The sequence below is a fragment of the Paramormyrops kingsleyae genome, chromosome 1, assembly GCF_048594095.1.
Source record: "Paramormyrops kingsleyae isolate MSU_618 chromosome 1, PKINGS_0.4, whole genome shotgun sequence".
In the NCBI taxonomy this organism is placed as follows: Eukaryota; Metazoa; Chordata; class Actinopteri; order Osteoglossiformes; family Mormyridae; genus Paramormyrops; species Paramormyrops kingsleyae.
Window position 1 is genome coordinate 38,815,612 of NC_132797.1, and position 23,622 is coordinate 38,839,233.

Genomic DNA, 23,622 nt, shown 5'->3' on the forward strand with positions numbered 1-23,622 from the left:
GCAAGAAAAAAAGATGAAAATCTTTCAATACTTACCTTTGTGTACCATACATCACAGAGACACATGCTACGTTAGAATGTTACAATTTTTACGTGGACGCAACTATGTAGCAGTTTACGTTACTGTATATTTGATTTTACAATAATGTTGAAATGTCAAACGTGGCCAAAGTACGTGTTACAGCACATGTAACGAAACCATACGCACATAACGGTTTACCTGTCCGTGCCTTCTGTCCGACAAGCCATAAGCAAACGACACCGCGAACCGTAAGTTATGCAGCGTTTTGTTTCTAGCCCGAATGTATAGTACGGCAGCGTATTGCTGCCACAATAATCAAATAAAATTTGATAAGTTTCTAGTTACAACGTGCTCCTAATTACCTCGTTGTTACGAGACACGTATCTCGTTATAACTAGTAAAACGTTTCACGACGGCTCTTTTGTATATGGAACACCGGGTATGATTGTAACATGGGAAGAGTTGTAACACCACCAATTCCATCAATCAGGAATAAGATGAGAGTCACGATGTAATCATTTCAGTGTTTACATACTTCCTCCCTAAACCCACATGACGGATATCAAGGCTGGAATCAGGTACATGCAGATTTTACAAATAAAAAACAGATTTTGAGGTAAGAAAGTAATTTTTTGACCAAGACTATGTTTTGTTTAATATTTATACTATTGCAGATAACATCATATATGACTTAAATAAGATTAAATTGTAGTTTCTCAGGTGAACTGTGATGTATTTTTCCCCTGCTAATTTCAAACCACTATCCTACTACAGCTAGATAAACAATAGCTAAGAGGGGTGGGGTTTGTTGTAACATATCTTTAAAAGTGTTACAACCATCCCCTTACAAGGACACTTTCTTAATTTTAATAATTTTACAGAATACCTAAACAGTGGAAAAGTTAGACTGAAAGAGGTGTGTCTGCCAGCGTTTTAAAAAAAGCATCTGATGAGGTCACAAGGAAGGGCAAGTCAGGCTGGTCAGTTGCAATTTTGCAAAGGCACATGGGATCTGCCATGTAACATTGAGCAGATACTGCAAATCACTGCAGAAACTGACAGATCAGGGGTCCAGTGATCTTCTCAGTGTAGGTTACCACAGCAGCAACAAAGTTTTCTCTGAGGTGCAGGAGGAGGTGCTGGCAGAATATGTGACTCAGGCGGCAGACCTGTATTATGGCCCGACAGTCCCTGGGCCCACCAAGCCTGTACTCCAGGGTTACCAAGATTCATTTGTCAGCATTGTTACTCTGATTAAGAATACACACATTATTTTTTATTAGACTTACATGTTTTTTTTTTTTGCACAGATGCATTATAGTAGAGTGTTGATTAAGCTAGCTTACATACCATTAATGAAGTTTGTTCTAGCAGACTAGTGGATTTGAGTTAACAAGTAAGTCACAGAGACATTGTTCTGGATTGTTCGCTTATTTCAATAAACCTCTTTTTGAAGTATATAGCATGATGTGGCTCATGTTTTTGCTTCTTTTGTCTGACTGTTACAACTTACCCAAGTACTGTATGTGTTACAACCTACCCCAGTAGTGGGGTAGGTTGTAACAAAAGAACACCATGTATTTGTCATGAATTCATAAGGTCTGTGATATTCTTGCAGAGGTTTGACTTGGTGCAGTTTGTAGCAAACAAATGTGGGTACTTTATATAAAAGTTTAAAAACTCTAGCTCAAAAACTCATTGAGTTATAGATGGTAAAGCAAAATGTGTTACAACCATACCCGGTTTCCCCTATATAGGTTTGAATGACCGGAAAATTCAACTTTAGTCAGTTTGCTGAATACAGGTACAAAACCAGTGAAATGCAGTTAACATCTAACTAGGTGCAGATTAAAAACATATGAATACAATAAATTATAATAAACTGTAGATATGACTGTAAGTGTACAGTATGGTTCTGTGCAAAATATACGAGGGAGTCCGTGGCTTAAGGTGCAGGAAGTACAGTGAGTATGACTGTGCTACGAAAAGACAAGATGCTGTGATACAAGTGCAAACAAGAGATTTAATATATGTGCAAAGTAGCAGTTCGTGTAAACAAATGAGCAGATAGTGCAAACAAAAACAGTGAAGGTACCAAATTGTGTACTTTTGAGCACATTACAGTTGTAGGGAAAAAGCGATTCCCCAGCTTAACCTCTAAATTCCACTGTAGAACTGGATGAGACTTTGTATGGCTACTTGTCAGGTATAAAAGAATATTCTCAAGTTTTAATGCGAGACTTAACATGCGCCCCATTACAAAGATTTGAGCACAAGTAAAACTCGTAGTATTTGCGGACAGACGGTCTGTAACCGCGGGTGGCTTGACCGCAGTCTCGTCCCCAGCACGAAATAAAACGTGATCAAAAATGTAACATAAGAAACATTTGTCGTTTAACTAAATCATTTAGGTTTTCATTTTAATCAAATTACTATTATATTATACCGCAAACCTTTCTTGTTTTAGCGATATAATTTCATATCTCGTTATAACGAGAAATCGGCCAAATTTTATTTAATCAAAATAGGCTATAATAAAAATTATATTCAGTTATGTAAATTCCTCAATTTCTGTCTTCTAGCTTATTTCTGGAGGTGATCAAATTATTTTCATTATTTTCTATATTTTTGTCATGTTTTCACTATGTATTTAATTACCATGTTATTTTATGCTTAACTAAGTTAACGCAAAAGGAAACCATGTAATGGCTATAGCCGTGTCTGCAAGATTAGGTGTTTCTTATTGTTCCATTAATTTGTTTACAGGCAATTGTAAGCAATAATAATTGTCATATACTTGAAGCAAAATAGCTGAATTAGCAGTTCATTTTATGGAAAAGTTTACGGCAACGTTATAGTTCATACGGTGTTGGAAAGACCAACCCCCTCCCTCCAAGCACACAACCCTCACCAGGATAAGCTGGTGGCAGATTCGTACTATCATCTTCGGCCAACAAGATTTATGAAATTACCAATCATATACAAATATGGACGTCGAAATTAATGCACAGCCCAAATGGAAATGTTTTCGTTGTTTTTTAAAACAAAAACGGAGCTCTGGTGCGGCCGTCTATTTCCTATAATTGCTTTGGCTCTACAGGTTATTATTTGTCCAATGAAAGAGCTCCAACATTGCATACGTAGAGTCTGCTCAGTAACGTGTGAGTGACATTAAGCCTGACCAATCGTATGGTGCTTCATCTGATGCGCAAGAAGACTGACGTTAAACTTATCGAATCAAATTTCAGACAAGTGAGCTGTGCAGGAAGTCAGTTGTCCTGGGTGTCTGTGTTCGTTGTCATACGCGCAAGGTAAGACAGGCAGTATGGCGGAAGAAGAGAGTGACCTGGAATCAGAAAGACTTAAAGAGGAATTGGAGAGTTTGTTGGACGCTACCAGAAATGACGAACCATGGCTGAAAAGCAAAAATTATTGTTCTAGGTTTTGCGAGGTAAGCGATGTGTTAAAAGCTTAATCTGACTGGACAAAGACAGCCGTGCTTTTAAAACCTAGCTAGCTAATTCCCTTCCCCCAATACCCATGGTACGCTTAGCTAGGTAGCTAGCGGAGACTGTTTACTTTACTTCCCCGAGTGGTCACGTTAATGTCCCCATGCTTAGCAAAGAACCTTGATTACATGTCTGATCACTGAGTTTGATAGGGAATGCTTGCTCGGCCAGAAGGCGGACAGTACGCGTCTCTCGTGCGGTTAGCAACGTCTCCACAGTCGCTGTGTTTAGTGGACGCCGTCTCGCAACATGCGGCATTGTTTAATAACACTGTTTTTCATTATATAACACTTTAATTTGATAATGACAATACGACAGTGCAAAATGCTGTTTAGAGTACTTAAGATTTATTTGCGGCTGTTGACAACTAGATTCATATTTACTTGGTGTTGATAGTTAATTCGGGGCTTTATTTACAATTTCTTATTTTAAAAAATGTGTTAATATGTTATACAGTTTTGAAGGGTATGTTTTTGGTAGTTACTAACAGATGGAGCAAAATTAAGGTTGCTGACTCATTTGACACGTTCTGCAGAAATTTGATTAGACGACTCATATCTGTCTACGTAAATCCAAATTATAACTTTACTGTGTCCTAACAATATTTATTAAGTTATTGTCGGCCAGAAACATCCTCACAGGTTACTCATTGGAAGGTGTGTTTGGTAAGCTATTCCTTGTATGTTCATATAGGAAAAAATAATTTGGCGTGGTTTGTTAAATACTTGCAATTTAAGACCGGCATTGTTACGGTGACTTCCTGGCCTCGAAGTTCTGGAATACTAATATTAAATACTTACTGTTCTATATGACTCTGTATTGGGTAAGTGGTTGGAAGATGGATGGGCGTTCTGACCATGCTCAGTATTCAGTAAATGGATCATATTTAAGTAGGTATGTTTTGCATGTGGGTTTCCCCAAACAGCTGGTGGAAGAACATGCTGGTCGATGGCAGGTGCCATTGCCTCAGCTGCAGGTGCTTCGGACGGCCCTCTGCTATTTCACCCATGGCACAGTCTCCTTCCCCAACGACTGTGAGCATGTGCAGTATACCCTGGGCAGCCTTGCTCTGTATGTAAAACTCCTTCACACTCGTACTGTTAATTGTGTCATTGTGCTGTATTTTGGTAAATCGATTGAGTAGATTTCAAAATGTAGTTTATTAATTATTCTTAAATATTGGGGAGTTAGGTTGCATCTGATGATGTTTTGTGTCTATTACATTTTAGATGTTTTCAGGTATCTAGACCTTTCAAAGAAATATTTAAAAATTTTGTAAAATATCTCTAGGGATGCACCAATCCCACTCTATCTGTGACACTACTGGTATCGATGCCTGAGCTTTGAGTATTGGCTGATACCGAGTACCGATCCGATACCAGTCTTTAATTAATAAGCTGTATGCTTTGCCTTGCGGTGTAGAAGAGACTGTAATCATTCTTTTGTGTGTAAGGGAACATCAGGCTTAATTTCAGCAAAGGTTATCTATATAGCAACAATTCAGTACATTTAGCCTATATATACAGTGGAAACCACTTATAGTGATCATGTCTGTGTGAAATTGATCATTATTACTGTTTTTTTTTCTTTGTCTGGACAAATTACCCACTTGTTGACATTTGTATATATTGCATGACTATAAGGTGATAAAATGGACAGCGTCGCTTTTTGCTGAATTTTACTGACTCTTTCAAAATACAGTACAAGCTGTTTCAAATTACAATATTATACAAATAAATTACTGAAATGTGTATAATTCAAACATGCTACAGTACAATAGCCTACTGTACATAAAATATAGCTCACTGTGATTTTGCTGTTGCCTCTCGGCATCATATCATAGGCTTATCATAGGCTTTGAGTCTATATTCGTCCTTGAGAGAAAATTACTTTTTCCCTTCAGGTTTTCTGTGCATGCAGCATTAGCCTCGGATAGCTAGCCAGAAGCAGACTGGGTAATTATCACCAGGCAAAGCAAGCTTATCAAAGTAAAAAAAAAAAAAAAACAAAACTGTAGTTTAATTTTTTCCCACTCGAAATGAACACTGTACAGACTACTTGATTACTACATGCAAATTATTTAAACAGTTTTTGTACAGGAATGATTCTGTCCCAAGCTTTTTTTTTTTTGAGTAGGGCTGGGTACTGAACTTTGGTACTTTTGTGGTACCGACCTGAATGCAAGGTGTCCCGTTTTATAGAATTAATGAATGAGGTACAAGCATACGGAGTGGAGTTTTCCGCCGAGTTCATAGCTGTCCCGAGTTGTATAGCCACCTACGCATCAGTCAGAAAATAGCATTTGTTGTTTCTGGCTAAATTCCAAAATAAGTTACAAGTGATCCTGCTGCAAATACGCTATTGCATGGATGCGCACACATGCTGAATGCAGACAAGGCGGAAGTGGCAGAGTAAGATCTGATGAATGCGGCAGGCATGTGGCATGTATTCTTTATGTTAAAATTGATTTTAAAAACATATTGATATAAAATAAGTATTGTTCAGGAATTGGTATTGAAATCAAGGTTCTGGTACTGGTATCGAAACATTTTGAATGATGCCCAACCCTATTTTTGAGGTATATAAGCAGTTCTTCACTATAACTGTGATCACTATAAGTGGTTTCCGCTGTATGTATTTATTTAACTTACTTGAAACCTGAGTTTTCAGCTCATTTATATCTAGATTCTCAACTCTCAGCTTGAAAGGTCTTTACAGAGGAACAAAACCATGACTGTATAGGCTGACTTATACTTCTGCGTTGAATCCTCACCCTAAGTATGGTGTAGCTGTGGACCCTATGCTGTAGCCTGTTATGTATCTCCCCAGAAAATTTGACTACATGTCTTAGCGACGCAGACCACGAGAACTGTGACTGGTCCGCTTGGCAGTGTTCCGTTTTTTATAGGAGCGAAGAAAGTGTGCACCCAGGTGTACTTTTATTTGTGATTAAACCTAAAGTGTTAGTTATATCTAACATTAAATAACTAAACTTGTTTAATGCTAGATATAAATAACGCTTTGATTAATTTTCCCTATGTTATTCCATAATTTGCACTAAAGTTTGTTGTTGCGGTTTTTCTCTGCTAGCATTAGCAAACTCCATTTACTCTGCACTGTGGTGGGTCTTTTGATAAAATTGCTTGTATTAAGTGGTGTGCTGTCCCTTCCTCTTCTTGACACTAACAGAATAGACCTTACAGTCTGACAAAATGCCTCGGCTTTGAGTTTTAATGTAATGTTGCAATTAAGTGGTATCGGTCCTTGGTATCAGACAAATTTTACGAGTATGGGTATATGACCACAGTATCAGCCTGATACAGTGCCAGTATTAGTGCATCCCTAGATATCTCCTTAAATGTAAATTCAGATACAGAAATGTGGGGTGAAGGCTTTTAAGTGCATGTTCATTTCATATGAAAAACTGAAGAAATGTTGGTTTATGTTTACATGTGTAGTTTGGTCCATGTAACCAAATCACATTGTGATAGAGGAAATCATTTCTCTTTAGGAGCTTTTTTGAACTCCTGCTGTTTTTTGGCAAGGATGAATTCCTGGAGGACCCTTTAAAAGACATACTCGACTCTTTTCAGGTATTATGCTCAAGTCTTGTACTGCTCAGAGTGTGATAAATGTATATTAATCTGCTTTAAAGTCCACATTTGCACTGGACAGACGTCTGACTGAGGGTCTCCCCTGCCTTTGTGTCCAGTGTTACCTGGGATCGGCTGTAGGCTCCAGCAATACTGCACTGAATAATCCATTTTCTTCACATTCTCTTGCAGAACTGCTTCTGGTAACGTGGTAGTCTCTCTTCTCTTATAGGACTGTTTTGCAAATCTGGTGAGATACAACAATGTTTACCTGTGGGTGGTGAACCAGATAATCCGAAATGGTGGTCCATGGGCGAATTCAACATTGCAGGCCATCTTAAGGGAGTCTGTTCAGCTGCAGGATGAAGGTAGGGTGTAGATTACTTTTGGTGCCTCTCCACCTCACCAGATACTGTACTTTTGGTATGGTACTTTCCCTTTTCCATTGACTTCCGTTTGAGTACCAGTACCAAAAGTTCTAATACCTAAAGTGCCGAACCACGTTTTTGGTACTTTTGGGTGGGAGTTGAAACACTTAATTTTTCAATTGGTTATGCAAACAGCCAGCCTCTGAAACAATACAAACGCTATCTAGAACAGTTGCCAACTCTGAAAACAATGATAAATGAAGTTAAGATAAATAAAGTAATAATAATGGATGCATGGATAAATTGAGACCAAAGCTCAAATTGCGATCTGGTCGGAAGAATAGATACAAGAACAGGATAGCATGACGACACAAAGTATTTTGTATAAAATACTATGACAGCATGCTATAAGGAAAATTTGCAAATATTGCGGTGTGATGTTAGTAATAAATATTGGTATTTATAGAGCAAAAAAAGGAGTTCAACATAAGTTTCTCAAACCTGTCTAGGAGTGGTTTAACAGCAAGGATGAAAATGATTATGTTTGTCTCGGAGAACGCATGCAGCACTTGTGCAAAAGTGGAGGTAAACTTTAAACTGATTTTTAAACATATGCTAGATAATCTTGAAAAGAAATAGTCAATAAAAGTTTTTTTTTTCTTTCCTATAATAAAGTAAAAATGTTTTAGAGAAACTTAAACTCCCTGCGCTATATCATCCATACAGAATTGAAGGTAAGAAAAAACCTTAATCTAGCCGACCGCAATGTAAGAATTCCATGTGCATAACATGCGATGATGGTATCAATATTGTTCATCGATCACCCAACCTATTCCTCGGGGAACCCTGGGCAGTCCACGTTTTTGCTTCCTCTCAGCTCCCAGCGCACGTGTATCAGATATTCGGTGTTCCTTATTGGCAGTCATTTTTCAAGTTAAGTACAAAATACTCCACCTTGTGTTGTGATTTCATGTAGTGGCAGTTCCAGTTTTTACACTTTCTTGAAGTACCAAAAGTAAGGTACCTGGTGCGGTGGAACAGTGCCCTTTGTCTCAGTCTGTGATGTGAAAAGTGTTTTTTTTTTTACATTGATTTCTCTCTGATTTGACAGCCAGGAAGTATTTGGACTCTGAAGAACCTGTTTTCTTTGATTTGCGGGTGCGCTACCTGCTGGCCTGTGATCGAATTCAGGAGGCTGTGGCCCTAGCAAAGAGTTGCACGCAGCATCCGGAGATGGGGAAGCACCTGTACTTTCACCAGGTTCACTTGACATGTCTATGGAAGACATCACTACTCGATCACTTTCAGAAAGAAGTAAGAAGTGAAATTAGAATGGTGATAAATAATGATGGATAAATAACTAAATTGAAAACATTTTTGTTCATGTTGCTACTCTCTTCTTGATAAGCAAAACAGAAAATGAATGAATGATGGAATGAGGGGATTCATGTATTCAAAAGCTTAATTCTCTAGACAGTGTTTTGTAATATTTGTTATCCAAGTCTGTTTACCCAAGTAAGTGAAACATCTTTTATTGTTTTAGTTCTAATTTGTAATTGTCTCATGGATATTTCTAACCTCACAGATGGCTGTGATTGATGGGAGAGATGCTGTCGAAATACTCTGCAACACTGAAAAAGAGGAGAAGGATGATTTGCTCCTGGCTTTCAGTAAAGCTTTCCTCACTCAGCAGCTGCAGAATGGAGACATGTACTACATGTGGTCAGTTGCAAGAGTGACCATTGATGTGGAATATGATTGTCACTCGTGTTTGGTTTCCGTGTTGAGTTTACAGGAAAAATGTGCAGTACACTAACAGCTTCTCCATTAGTTTTTGCTGAAAATACATGTACTCTGTTTAGGGACGTTGCTAGTGATTTTGGGCCCCATAAAAGCATATCATAGTGCCCCCCCCAATCCAGTCCAATCCAGTTATGTTCCTGTCACTCAGGGGTGTATTGAAATTACTTTGTCTTTAATGGAATGAATGTACAGTGGTACCTCAGTTCTCAAACTCATTGGAACTCGAAGTCGAACCAACCAGTTCGAAAAAAAATTACCTAGAGCTCGATCTGAATCTCAGAAGTCAAACCGTGAACGCCGACATAAGAATTTGTACGCGCAGGGAAATGAGTCACGTCTCTCAGCGGAAACAAAGGGTAACGCTTCAGTCTCAGCCTCGCATTCGCTGTGATAGCATCGTGCATGTTTACACTAGCTGAATACATATATTTAGACAGTAAAAATACATTTAGACAGTAACAGTAATTATTATGTAATAAAATACATTTAAAAATAAAGATTTCTTATTCATTATTTTAATATTAATAATAAACCATTAATACGTTTAATAATAAAAATATTGTCGTGCTGAGCAGGGACGGAACGGAGACAAAGGCACAGACCTCAGGGTATCGGAGAATACGGGGTTTAATTACAGGTAAGGCAGGCAAAACACAGACAGACAATACAATGACCGGACTAGGGAAACAAACTGAAACGCGGAGGAAATACAGAGGACTAATGACAACAACCAGAAACAGCTGATCACATGGGGATTCCATACAGGGTTAATGAGGGGGCGTGGCACACGGAAGGAGCAGACGATCGGGGCAGGACACATTGTTTGGATACATTTATTTTCTTACTTTACAAATTACTGTTTTGATAAATGTGCTTAGATGTGTTTAGTACAGTATATGCTCTACTCGTTTTATCCGGTTCATTTTGTGTTTAAATGCTAAAAAAACATATTTAGGTGTAATTTTTTGGGAGGCCGGGAACCAATTAATTGGTTTTCCATTATTTCTTATGGGGAAAATTCGATCAGAACTCCAACTTTTTAGGATTCGATCCGGAGTTCTGAACGGATTAAGTTCGAGTTCTGAGGTACCACTGTATTTGATAAATTTTATTCTTCATAACATTCTGGAGTATATGCAAGTTGCCATCATAAAAACTGAGGCAGCAGACTTTGTGAAAATTAATATTTGTTTTATTCAAAAAACCTTTGGCCACGACTGTATAATAGTGAAAGAGATGCTCATGTGTAGAATGTAATATGGAGAAAAGCTTGGCTATATTAATAGGTGTTGGGTGAGTCTTTATTTTGGGGATGGAAAATCCTGTTTTTCAACAGAACCAAAACGGCTAAATTATAGTTTACCATCAACAACAGTAGAATACAAAATTACAGGCACAATGGTTGTAATTAAGAAATATTTTAGACATTTTTTGATAATGAAAAACAAAACAAAGTACTTGTACCTGAATTGATTGAACTGTAGTTACTTTTTATGCATGTTTTGCTAAGAAAAACAAAGTAGAACTTACTGCTAATGATATTACTACACCACTATGCTTTTGAATGTTTCAACAGTTCTTGGTACAAATCTAAAGGTTATTGAAGTTTAGTGCTTTTATATAATGATGATAGTCTGGGTAAGTTTTATAAAACTTCTGCAAATTCAGAAAATATTTCAGTCCCATTTATTTATTTGGCAGGTTGCTTTCTGGTCAGTGCAAATAAGGGTATTAAGTAACAGAGTACCAATACAAGCACATAATTGCTAGGCACAGTATGTTTAAACAATGTTTATTTATGTGAGATATTGACATATTACTGCATAACATGAAAATCAAGGTATAAACCAAGCCCACAAGCATATGGACATTAAGATAATGAGAAGCAGAAGATTAAATGAACAAATACAAATACATGCAAGGATTACCTGAACTCTAGTTGCTAAATCTCCAACAAAAAAAAAAACTCTAACCCTGAGAGATTAGTGCTGAAATCCTCTCCTGAACTTAGAGGTATGCTTTTTGCAGCCTGAGGCTGCGGAGAATCTCATTGCAAGACAGAATGATCAATCCTAAAAAGGGACATTAATTTTAGATTTCAAAATCTCAGAACTTGAACTGTCAGCTGGCATTGTTTTATGTGAGTGAGTTTTAGGTAAATTACTTATTTCTCCTTCAGGGACCTAATTTTCATATGGAGCAAGCTTCACCTCAGGGCAAACCCTTCCAAAGAGAACTTTTTGGAAGAATGCTATCAACTGATGCAGCGTGTGACTAATGTCAAATCTATCTTTCCTTTTATGAAAGTCATCAGAGATGAAGTAAGTGCTATTGATTCGTACTCGTGCACCATGTCACTACAAACTACTATTTTCAGGTGGAAACACTCATACATGTGGCAGGATACATTTTACATCCATTATCCTTATGTACTTACCCACTGTTTTTTACGTCTTTTTTTTTTCTTATTGGAGTGAAGCCATTAGGACATCTTGGGCTTGGGCTTGAAAGCTGTCTGTTGCATATTTTTGGAGTTAAGTTTTACCCACGTAACTTGACTGACGCTTAGAACATGGCTTCTGAAAAATGGGCACTTCCCAAATATTGTCAGTGTTGTAAAATAACTCGTCTTACACAAAATCACATACTCTTACTCTGGTTGTGACAGATTGATAAGACTTACTAGGTGTTAGAGTAATAGATGTTAAAGTAATGTACATTTTTTGTTTGGCTAGCAATAAAACCTTGTGGCCATTTTCAGGTCTTATTTCAGCCTTTTCCTTGCATTAATTTAATTTCTGTTCAGGGTTTTAGAACCCTGATAGTGACCAGTTAATTGTTTCAGTCTCTGTCTTCTGTCTAATAGATGGGCAATGAAGGCTTGCAGTTCTGTGTGGACCTGTGTGCACGTGCCCTTCAGATGGACCTTCACCATGACCCTGTCACCAAATCACTAATCTACAAGACCATTGCTTACTTGTTGCCCAGTGATCTAGAGGTCTGCAGAGCTTGTGCCCTTCTGGTGTTCTTCTTGGAGCGTACTGTGGAGTCTTACAAGACTGTATACATTCTCTACACTCACCCCGACCAGGAATATCATGTCGACTCCAGTTTAATAAAAAACCAGATTCGCTTTGAAATTCTTCAGATTTTAAAGAAGGGTTTGTTTTTTGATCCAGAGTTTTGGAACCTTATCACTTTGAGAACCAACTGCCTGAAGCTGATGAGTGAAAAAGTTATGAAAGCTGCTTTGAATGAAATTATAGATGATAAATGGATGCCACACTACTGTGTGAAAGAGCCATACAAGTTGCATTCAGATGCTTCAGACTGCAATACAAATGAAGAAGTGAAACTACATAGAAACAAGCCTGAAGTCAAACTTGTTCCTGTTCCAGCTGAAGAAACTGTACCACCTCCAGCAAAGAAAAGGGGCAGGAAACCTGGGTCACGTGTCCAGAATCTAGTTGGTGAATGCCAGTTAAGACGGTCTTTCAGGCGGCTGGACATGTCTCAAGAGAATTCCAACATGCATGGCAGCAGGGAACAAAGGCACCTTGCCAGACAGGTAGAAAAGAAAACCTTGAAATGCCGTGGCAGAAAACCACGCTGGCTGCTGCAAGACATGGCCAGACAGGCTGAGAACAGCATTTCTAGACGAAGCTATTTTGGGAAGAAAATGCAGCATTTTCCCACCGAAAAATTGTCCGAATGTGCTACTGGCAAGACTAGCATAGACATGGAGACCCAAGAAGTCTTTTTGGAGAAAAAAGGTGATGAGGTGTCATCACATGTTGAAGTCCAGGGTGAAATGAATACAGTCCTCACCCAGTCTCAGGATCAGGCCATGTCCATGTCGCCTGCACCTCTCCTAGAGGATGCACAAGCCATTCCTGTCCATGGAACATTGCTGGAATTTTCTCTTCCTGATAATGAGTTTATGGAGTCTTTCTCTGTGGACCATGATGTGGAACTTCCAGAGCAGGGACATCATCAGCAAGACTCTACTCAGGAGAATATTTTTGGTATTCCAAAGGTTCCTATGGAACAGCTGCTTGCTAAGCCTTGCATGACAGAAACAGATGCTCCATTGGAGGGACTAAGTAAGGCTGAGTCACCTCCTTTGTCGACTGAGCTAAATTCTGAACTTTGTGAGGAATTAGCCATTGAATTGCATATTGCCACCATACAAGAACTGCACAACTATTCCAAAATTCTTGAAGAAACCTCAGAAGTTGGTCTTCAGTCACTGCCTGGAGCAGCATCTCCTATGCAAAAGGAAGATTTATATAAGTCAGGGCAGGACTATACGATAGGGCATTCCTGTCAACGTTTAGTGGAAACAGAAGTTAGTTCACCTGTTCAGACAAGCATTGTTAATCCAGTATTTGCAGCTAAAGTTTCCATAGTGGGATCTGAAATTCGTCATGATGTGATTCACATTGATACAACGTGTGAGATTCCTTTGGAAGGGAATGTTTCAGATATTAATAGGAATATAATTCCAAATGGTGGTACTGGTGACCCGCAGATCATGGGTAATGCTACTGATTACAGGGCTATACCATATGAAAGCCAAACTAAAATTGCTGCTAGCACCGATGGTAGTTCTGACTTCCACAGTGTTCCCAGTGCTGCAGATGCAGAACCACACAAGCCTTTAGCAGCCTTGTCAGCCTCGTCCAGTTCTCCCACCAAAATGGGAAACTTAATTCTCAAGCATCGTTGCAAGGAATGTAACAAAGAGTTCAGAGGTGGGAATATAATGCGTCATGCAGTGGCTCATCTCCAGCGGGACAAGCTGAAGTGTATGTTCTGCACAGAAGTATTTAGATCTCGTATTAAAGCAAAGAGCCATGTGACAGAACACATTGAAAAAATGAAAAATGCCCCTAATTGCAATCCAGATATTGATATTGGAACTACTACTGCGAGTTACGAAGATATAGTTCTTCCATATAAAACATTTAATAATGAGGCTGTTGATATGAATCATACCCAACAGTCAAACATTTCAAGAGGTAAAGTGAAAGCCAATGGATTTGTTGAAACTGGAAGTCAGCAAAGTGAAAAGGGAGAGTACTGCTGTCCTGCAGATGGCTGCGATAAGACATTTGCCCGAGCAGAGTGGCCTCTGATCAGGCATGCCATGAAATTCCATGCTGATGATGTGAAAGTTCAGGAATACACCTTCTCCTTAAAGAAGGGAAACTGCCACTTCTGCAAGAGAAAGTTTCTTAGTTTGCCACATTACCAGGACCACATCAGAGGCCACAATCATCCACTCAAACATCCTTGCCTCCATTATGATTGTAAAGAACGCTTTAAGACCCTGACGGAGCTCAAGAGTCACATGAAGAGCCATCAACCACTCCAAGCACAGTGTAGCTTTGCAGGCTGTCTGAGGCGTTTCAGTCTCCTACGTCTATTATTTGAACACGAGTTGAAGCATTACCTGCCTACCAAAGCAAAAGATGAGACCCAGGACACGGTCTGGGTTGTTCGTGGGAAACGGGAAGAGTTTCAAGATACCACTAACAGTGGCTTGGTTTGCCAAGAACCTACAGATTGTAAGAATGATAGGTTTGCAACCTCCAGCAAATATATCACAAATTCCATGGCAATAAGCAATGAAAAGCAAGAGCTGCAGGCACAGAATGTAGAAGGGATGCCTGTACTTGCTGAAGGTGTCAGCTCTACAGAGGACAAGGATGCTGACATACAGCTTGTCAACGGTCATGGTAAAAATGGGGGAAGGCTGGATGTCTCAGCTCAAACTGAGTGCAAAACTGAGAGTCCCCAGGAAAGTGAACAAGAGAATAGACTAGGCAACAAAAGTGTAGACGATAAAACCCAAACTGAAAGTGCAGTGGGTCAGCAGGAGCCTTGTCTGCCAGGCCAGAAAGCAGCCAAACCTGGAGAACAGTCTGGCTACGGGGGGACATCCAACAGACCGTTTGTGCGTCTGGCGCCCTCCGCCTACTTGGATGAGAAGTACATCAGCATGCCCAAGCGCAGGAAATCTTCAGCAGTTCCCAGTCCCTCTTCTGTACAGCAGAGCAGCCCAAGTGACAAAACCCCGAGGCAACGATGTGCCAAGTGCTTCCTCATCTTCAGTAGCGCAGAGGAGTTACAGAGTCACCACTCCTCAAACCAGTGTACATCTCTGTTCGGCTTTGATTCAGATGAGGAAGGTGAGTGCTTGTATTCTTGTCTAGTGAAGTGAAGTGATTACTGGGTTTGTATGCTGGTATACATTTAAGAACTGAAACTGGAATTAATGTTTGCGTATGGAGGTACATTTACATTCTGTTCTTGCTACACTCTGAAAATGTATATGTAATTAATGAATATGAAGGTAGGCCTAGAACCTATCCCAACAGGTGGTGAATACTATGCCTGAGATTCCAATCAGTCACAGGGCATACACACACACACACACTCTGATTCATGTAGTGTTTGGCCTATGAAAGCTATGTAGATGTTGCATGAAAAAACAAACACAATCCACACAAACATGGGAATCTGAAAACTTAAGCTTATAATATGAACAACCAGACTTTGATTTTACTAATGGGTTTTGTTCAGAGTATTTTCTTTGTGTCAGGAACATATAAGTGTAAAATGACATTGGCTTGTTCATAATAGTAGGCCTCAATATTAATGTGTTTTATATATGTTAATTTGCAGGTATGTGGTAAAATACAGCCAAACTGGAGGTGTACACGGTCTACGTCTGGGTAGCAGGGGGACATTGTGATGTGCTGATTTGGTCCAAAAGGCAAGGTAATATCAGACTGCTTTCCAAGCAGATGTCCCTCATGAAGACTTTTGCCAGGGCTTATGGGACTCCTGTTCTGTGAGATGGAGCAAATGTTCACTGTGAGAGCAGAAACACAAGGGGACACAGAAACTGCACCACTGCTGAAAGGTCCATAATACTTTGGAAAATTTGCATCCATTTTTTGACAATAATATGGAAGACACTAATGTTTTTGATGGCCTAACCTTGGCTTGTCAGGACACGTAAACTGTACTAAGTGCCTGGACCCAAATACTCAACCCCCTGCTATATTTTAACAACAGTTGCCAGCTGTGACAACTAGTATATATATATATATTATGTAAAAATATTTTGGGCAGTTTTATACAAACCTTGTATTTTACTCTTTTTGTATTAATCTGGAAAACAAGTACAGAGTCATGGTTATCTGCTATTCTGCAGTGGGTTGGCAATTATTCCAGAGTTCACTACATTGACCATTTTGTTAATCCTTTCTAGAGTCTCTCCTTTTGAAGCTATCATACAACCCTGTTTCCAAAAATTTGGGACACTGTGTAAAATGTAAATAAAAACAGAATTCAATGATTTACAAATCATAAACCAATATTTAGCTGAAAATAGAACAAAGACATATCAAATACTGAAACTGAGAAATTGAATATTGTTTTATGACAAATATATGTTCCATTTGAATTTGATGCCAGCAACACATTTCAAAAAAGCTGGGATGGGGCAACAAAAGACTAGAATTGTTGTATAATGTTCAAGCAAAACACCTGGTTGAATGTCTCACATAAAATTAGGTTAATTAGCAACAGGTCGGTAAGATGATTGGGTTAAAAAAGAGCATGTCAGAGAGGCTTTGCAGTGAAGTTGGGGAGAGGTTCACCACTCTGTGAAAGACTGCACGGGCAAATAGGTCAAACATTTGAGAATGTTCTTGGATGTAATACTGCAAAGAATTTGGGAATTTCGTCATCTACGGTACATAATACCATAATACCTAAAACAAATATTGGATAGCCATAACCTTCGGGTCCTAGGGCGGCACAACATTAAAAACAGACACGATTCTATAGTAAAAATCACTGCATGGTGTCAGGAACAATTCCAAAAATCATTGCCTGTAAACACTATCATTCGTCGCTGTATCCACAAATGCAAGCTGAAACTCTAGCATGCAAAGAAGAAACAATATCTAAACATCCTGAAATGCCGCCGATTTCTCTGGGCCTGTGCTTATATTAAGATGGCCTGAGGCAAAATGGAAAACTGTCCTGTGGTCTGACAAATCAAAATTTCAAATTATTTCTTGGAAATCATGGATGCCACATCTTCTGGACTAAAGTGGAGAGGGACCATCCAGTGTATCAGCGGATAGCCAGCAGCCATAATGGCGTGGGGTGCAGTAGTGCCCATGGCTTGGGTAGCTTGCACATTTGGGAAGGATATATATGTATGTATGTTTTGGAGCAATGTATGCTGCCATCCAGACAACGCCTTTTTCAGAAATGGCCTTGTATATTTCAGCTGGACAATGCCAAACTGTATTCTGTGTGTATTACACCAGCATGGCACCGTAGTAGAAGAGTCTGGGTGCTAGACTGGCCTGCCTGCAGACATGTCACTCACTGAAAACATTTGGCCAATCATGAAACAAAAAATACGACAAAGGAAACCCCAAACTCTTGAGCAGTTGAAATCCAATATCAGGTAAGAATGGGACAAGATTTCACTTTCAGAACTCTAGCAACTGGAGTGTTGTTAAAAGAAGTGATGCAACTCCTGTCAACTTTTTTGAAACATGTTGCTTGCATCAATGTTCAAACTAAGAATGTATTTACAATAAATCAACAAAACCTCAGAACAAAGACATTGAATATTGAAACTATTTTCAATCAAATATAGATTTGATTTGAGTTATTGATTTCGTTTTTATTTACATTTTACGCAGCAGACCCAATTTTTTGGAAACAGTTGTATTTATATTTAGAAGTCTGTCAAACATGACTATTGATCTGATGCTAGGAATTTGTGTTTCCTTTTGTACTTTGTACTAATAGTGCATGAGTGATAGGTGTGCTAGAGATGTGTGTCTTGGACCCTCCCTTTCCTTTTTCTCTCATATGAGGTCATTAGTATTGAAACATTCTTAAAGAATGATAATGCACAAAGTGTGTCAGCCAGTGTTTTACAGGCAGTAGCAACAGTATACTAAATGGGTCTAAACCAGTGATCACCAAATGGCGGACCGAACCACAATTGAGTCTTCACATCACAATTGATTGCACCCCCCCACCACACCTCAGCAAATTTTATTTTCGACATGGTTTAACCCTTTGAAGGATGCAGTGGACATTGGGTTTGTGATGCTGGTGGAATTTGGCCCTCACAGAACAATAGTTGAGGTCTCCTGACCTAGATGTTTTCAAGCTTCAGCTGCATTTGTAGATTATGCTTTTTCATAGTAAATGCAATGTGTGTCTTGACATACAACAAAAGGTTTCACTAAAGAACTTTGGTAAAATTAATATGTGAATTGGACAAAGACATAAGACTGATAATATCAATTTAATACCTGCATCCTAAATACTTTTGTCCAATTCTTTGCTGATTTGCTTAAGATGTCCAAACTACCAGATTTCATTTTCAGGTTTTTATTTACTATGCCTGTATGTGGCAAGGCTATTTTTTTTAGAATAATTTTTAAAATAATAAAACCTAATTTATTGCTTTGTCATTTAATTCTTTTAAAGTTGTGTTTAAGGTTGCTGTGGAAATCAAGTTGGCCATCTTACCAAGATACTAATACTTTGCTAGCATTTTTAATTTGTTCAGCATATCCCTTGTTAGGGAAATATCTGTATTTTTCCCGCAATAATCATTTAGGTGTAATACAGATTGTGTTGACATTGTAACAAGACTCAATGGTGCTTATGAACAGACTGGATCCCAATCCCCATGTCTAAAGTCCTTTTGCTTCTCACTTACACAGGACCTGTCTGAACAATAATGTATCATGTTCCCAGGTTAAAACACTGTGGGCCACTGTGTCGGCCTCTGAGGTTAAAACAGGAGTGGCCTATGTATACATATGTGCACTTGTGTGAGTTTGTGTATATAATTTTATTTATTTGTTTTGTATTATAAATGAATGGATGGATGATGTATTTTCTTAATGAGAAAAGTTGAATGCCTTTACCTGTTTGTAAGTTGTATGCCTTTAGTAAACCAAAGGAGAGGAAGAATGCTTAACTTGCTGGATAACTTCAAGGAAGTCAAAAATGTGAACAGCACTTGTAATTGGCTGTACAATAAAAATTTATCCCACCCATGTGTGAAGATGGTTCCTCTGTAGGTAGTGCATAGCAAAGTTTAACTTGGCTGACTTTATTTGCTTTTTTGAATCCCATGGAAATGGAATCGAGCTCATGGGCTCATTACTGAAATGTCCTTCAAAATATGTTTTGTTTCCTAATAAGCACTAAGCTGAAGATTATTAGTAGTTTTATTTTAACATCCTTTTAAAAGTATTATACTTGGTAATTTTACATAAACAATCTTGTGTTTTACTGCAGTCTCAAAGTTTTCTTCTACAGCTTCATTATATTTGTCAAATATGAAAACTGTGGTGCATAAAAATACTGAGTCTTGGTTCACTTTAACAGCAAAATAGCTGCACGTTTGACACTTAAAGCAGGTATACGCCATCATTACAAGATGCATGTCTGAGTTCAGGGGGTGTAAAGGGCTGTAAAGTGTAGACCACCCCCTGCCTAAATTTGTACCTTATTAAATATTTTTAAATAGCATCTTGCAGTTGATGGAGATTTGTGGGATGCACATCCAGGGCGCGAAGCTCCCGTTCCACCACATCCCAAAGATGCTCTATTGGGTTGAGATCTGGTGACTGTGCGGGCCATTTTAGTACAGTGAACTCATTGTCATGTTCAAGAAACCAATTTGAAATGATTCGAGCTTTGTGACATGGTGCATTATCCTGCTGGAAGTAGCCATCAGAGGATGGGTACATGGTGGTCATAAAGGGATGGACATGGTCAGAAACAATGCTCAGGTAGGCCCAATTGGCACTAAGGGGCCTAAAGTGTGCCAAGAAAACATCCCCCACACCATTACACCACCACCACCAGCCTGCACAGTGGTAACAAGGCATGATGGATCCATATTCTCATTCTGTTTACGCCAAATTCTGACTCTACCATTTGAATGTCTCAACAGAAATCGAGACTCATCAGACCAGGCAACATTTTTCCAGTCTTCAACTATCCAATTTTGGTGAGCTCGTGCAAATTGTAGCCTCTTTTTCCTATTTGTAGTGGAGATGAGTGGTACCCGGTGGGGTCTTCTGCGGTTGTAGCTCATCCGCCTCAAGGTTGTGCGTGTTGTGGCTTCACAAATGCTTTGCTGCATACCTCGGTTGTAACGAGTGGTTATTTCAGTCAAAGTTGCTCTTCTATCAGCTTGAATCAGTCGGCCCATTCTCCTCTGACCTGACAGTGTTCCTGGTGGTCTGCTTATGCATATATATTTATTTTCTTTCGTTGGTATTAACGTATTTAATTCCAGGAGCAGATACTGACACAAGCATATTCCCATGTCATAATGGTACCACTGGTTTCTTTGTGTGTATACTGTTTGTGTGTGTCCCTGGATCTTATCTTTCAGATACAGCAGCTGGTGTGATGATACGGTGTAAAGCAGCAAGATGCAGAAGCTGTCCTCTTATTACTCTTTCTTTTTTGTTCTACTGTTTATGTATTATTTCTCTTTCCCTGTCTCTCTGACCTCCCTCCTTATTTTATTTTTATTTTTATTATGCATTTATTTATTTTTCTACTTCCTCTGTCTCTCACCCCTTTCTCTCCTTTCTCACTTTCTCTCTCTATCTCTTTCCCACTAACCCCCCCTGTCAGCTCCGGCTTTGTGGCGCAATGACATACAACCGATTAATAAAGAGTATACCTCAAGTAACAAGAGGAGCTTAAATCCGAAGCTCCACTTGGCAAAATAAAAGTGTTGGCACAATAAAGCACCCAGACTAACATCCTGCTTGCTAAACTGCCGGACACGACAAGGGGGAAAAAAAAAAAAAATTGTTTAAATCACCTTTCTTTCCCATTCTGACATTCAGTTTGGAGTTCAGGAGATTGTCTTGACCAGGACCACACCCCTAAATGCATTGAAGCAACTGCCATGTGATTGGTTGATAAGATAATTGCATTAATGAGAAATTGAACAGGTGTTCCTAATAATCCTTTAGGTGAGTGTAGAATTACAGTATCCATGGTAACGCAAGTATGGTAGAGCATTGTCATGTCATGTCAGCTTTGTCTTCCTGAGACTACTGAAATGCCTGCATTCAAGAATATGATGTTTTATTAGAAGAAACAAAGAGGTAAGTCTTAAACAATAAAACCACAGGATAAAATTAATTTCTGCTTGGCTGGTTAGCTATGAACGTGCTATGAATGTTATACATTCAGCAAAGCTCTCAATCTGTGATAATGTTTAACATATTTTAGCTATCAACACTACTAGGGTAAACTACTTTGTTTGCAGTTTTAGCTAGCTAGGTTATTATAAGCTATCACTGCTGTTATTTGACTTCTGTAATGCTGCTGTTGCTGTGTGAGTGAGGCCCTCTGTATTAACTGGTGCTGCGGTAGTAAAACATTAGTTTTAGCTTTACTAAAATCTCTCCTAGTGTCACCAGCAAAGCTTCCCACCACAGGTTTCCATCAGTGTTCTGTACAAAGAAAGCCAAGTCTTTGAACACAGAAGACAGCCCTGCCTGTCTCTGCAACACGTGGACAACTTTTTAGCTGCATTGGACGATGGTTTTACACCTAATTGAGCCAGGCTGAACAGTACAAATTTTGAGAATCAGCTGTTTGAAACAACCGCAAATTCAAAATGTAGGCTCATTGTTGACCCATGCAGTAAACAGATAAATTTGAGATGTATTCTTATCTATCTGATAATGTAGTGGTGTTGCTATATGTATGATTTTTGTTCTTTAAAGAATGAGTTATGCTGTTGTTGCAATACAAGTATTTTGTTGTTCACTGTTTCAGAATTGCCACATAGACTTATGTCAATAACAGGAACATACTCCCCCTTCATAAATTAGTTCAAAATACACTGTGTGCAGAATTATTAGGCAAGTACTATTCCTGGAGAAAATTTTTAGCAAAAGTTGGGCAAACATAAAAAACATGTGTGTCAATTACATTTATTTAGAGAGAAAATGTTACATTAGACTTTTGCAAACAAAAGTAAAAGAAAAATGCTAGATTATCAGTGTGCAGAATTATGCAATCAGAAACCAGTGGATTTTCTCTCCACTATTAGCATAAATAAGAAACAATTTTTGTTATTCAGTATATATAAGGAATAGCAAGCTATCAATCGTTCTATACAGCCCACTTCACCAAGTGTAATGTCCAGTATAGGTACCTTTCTTCTCAATGACCATCATGAGCCTGTTGCCCACTGAACCAATGAGATTTTTGATTTGATCCCGTCCTATATTAGCTGAGCCAGCTAGGACCTCCCAGATGCTGCTCTAAAAAGGGTACTGCTTGCTACCTTGGTAAATCTCACACTTTGGTAAGGCCCAGTAGTTCTCAATGGAGTTGATTCAGGCGATGAAGGGGGCCAGGTCATAATTCGATCACAGTTCAAGCCTTTCAAAGCCAATCTATGAAATACTTTGATGCATGGGGAGGGGCATTGTCCTGTAGGAATTTCATAACCTTACTGAAAGCTGCTCACTTCTTCTTGTGCCAGTGTTTGAAGACGGTATCTTCTAGAAATTGCCTGTAGACCTTGTAGTTCATTTTTACACCATCTGCAAGTCTGAAAGTTTTTGCAGCCCATGTCATCTCTCCTCCACCACCTTGTTGGTGCGTGAAGAGGATCTCCATCCACTGGCCCATGCATCTGCTCCATTAAGAGTCACTTTCATCTCATCTGTCCCAAAAACCTTTGCACCGTCAATCCTGAGACGTGTCTGTACCCATTCTTAATGTTATACCTTGTGTGCCTTATTGAGTGGAGGTTATGTTTCAGCATTTGTGACCCTAGGAATGTCACGCAGCATGCTGCATCTAGTACTTCCAGAGATTCTGTTCAGATTGCACTTTTGAAAAATGATGGCATTTCAGTTTCTGGAAGTCTCCCTTTTAATTTGACACAGAACTTTGGCAGTTTATGTCTGTCATCTTCTACATGCTTCTTCAGTCCTGTTTGATTGTTGGCAACAAAACACGTGATTGTACAGTGATCATGTTTCAAAAGTCTGCATCCCTCACAATGGCACTTTACTATTTTGTTTTTTTTCCTGCTCTCTGTATGGTCCTCTTTGGCCCATTATTTCCCTGCACAGGAAAGTATCTGTGTTTTCATGTTTTTATCCAAACAGAAAGTACTCAGACCAAATACTGAACGCGCTCTGTGTTTAAACAGTTGATTCTTAATTAGATATTCATCTGGACTGAAAATATTGTTCGGATGAGAAGATA

At 38.9% G+C, this 23,622-nt stretch overlaps 1 protein-coding gene across 2 annotated transcripts; it reads left to right on the forward strand.

Annotated features, from left to right (window-relative positions):
• The first annotated feature begins 3,326 nt into the window (after positions 1–3,326).
• On the forward strand, positions 3,327–19,412 carry LOC111836214 (zinc finger protein 654-like). Of its 2 annotated transcripts, none has more exons than XM_023797284.2 (9): positions 3,327–3,472; positions 4,456–4,601; positions 7,042–7,123; positions 7,356–7,491; positions 8,603–8,805; positions 9,077–9,213; positions 11,474–11,615; positions 12,161–15,488; positions 15,985–19,412. In XM_023797284.2, the coding sequence occupies exons 1-9, from the start codon at positions 3,347–3,349 to the stop codon at positions 15,993–15,995; spliced, it is 4,311 nt and encodes a 1,436-aa protein (XP_023653052.2). In that variant the 5' UTR covers positions 3,327–3,346; the 3' UTR covers positions 15,996–19,412. The 2 variants fall into 2 exon arrangements, with proteins under 2 accessions (XP_023653052.2, XP_023653053.2); XM_023797285.2 differs by having other exon boundaries at positions 3,332–3,472; positions 4,456–4,564.
• Positions 19,413–23,622: the final 4,210 nt, after the last annotated feature.

What these genes read in the sequence shown, in the direction of transcription:
- LOC111836214 (XM_023797284.2), top strand. Translation starts at nt 3,347, where the DNA reads ATGGCGGAAGAAGAGAGTGACCTGGAATCAGAAAGACTTAAAGAGGAA. An exon ending in GGAGACATGTACTACATGTG is followed by an intron (nt 9,214 to 11,473) that starts GTCAGTTGCAAG and finishes TTTCTCCTTCAG; the next exon opens with GGACCTAATTTTCATATGGA. An exon ending in TGAAAGTCATCAGAGATGAA is followed by an intron (nt 11,616 to 12,160) that starts GTAAGTGCTATT and finishes TCTGTCTAATAG; the next exon opens with ATGGGCAATGAAGGCTTGCA.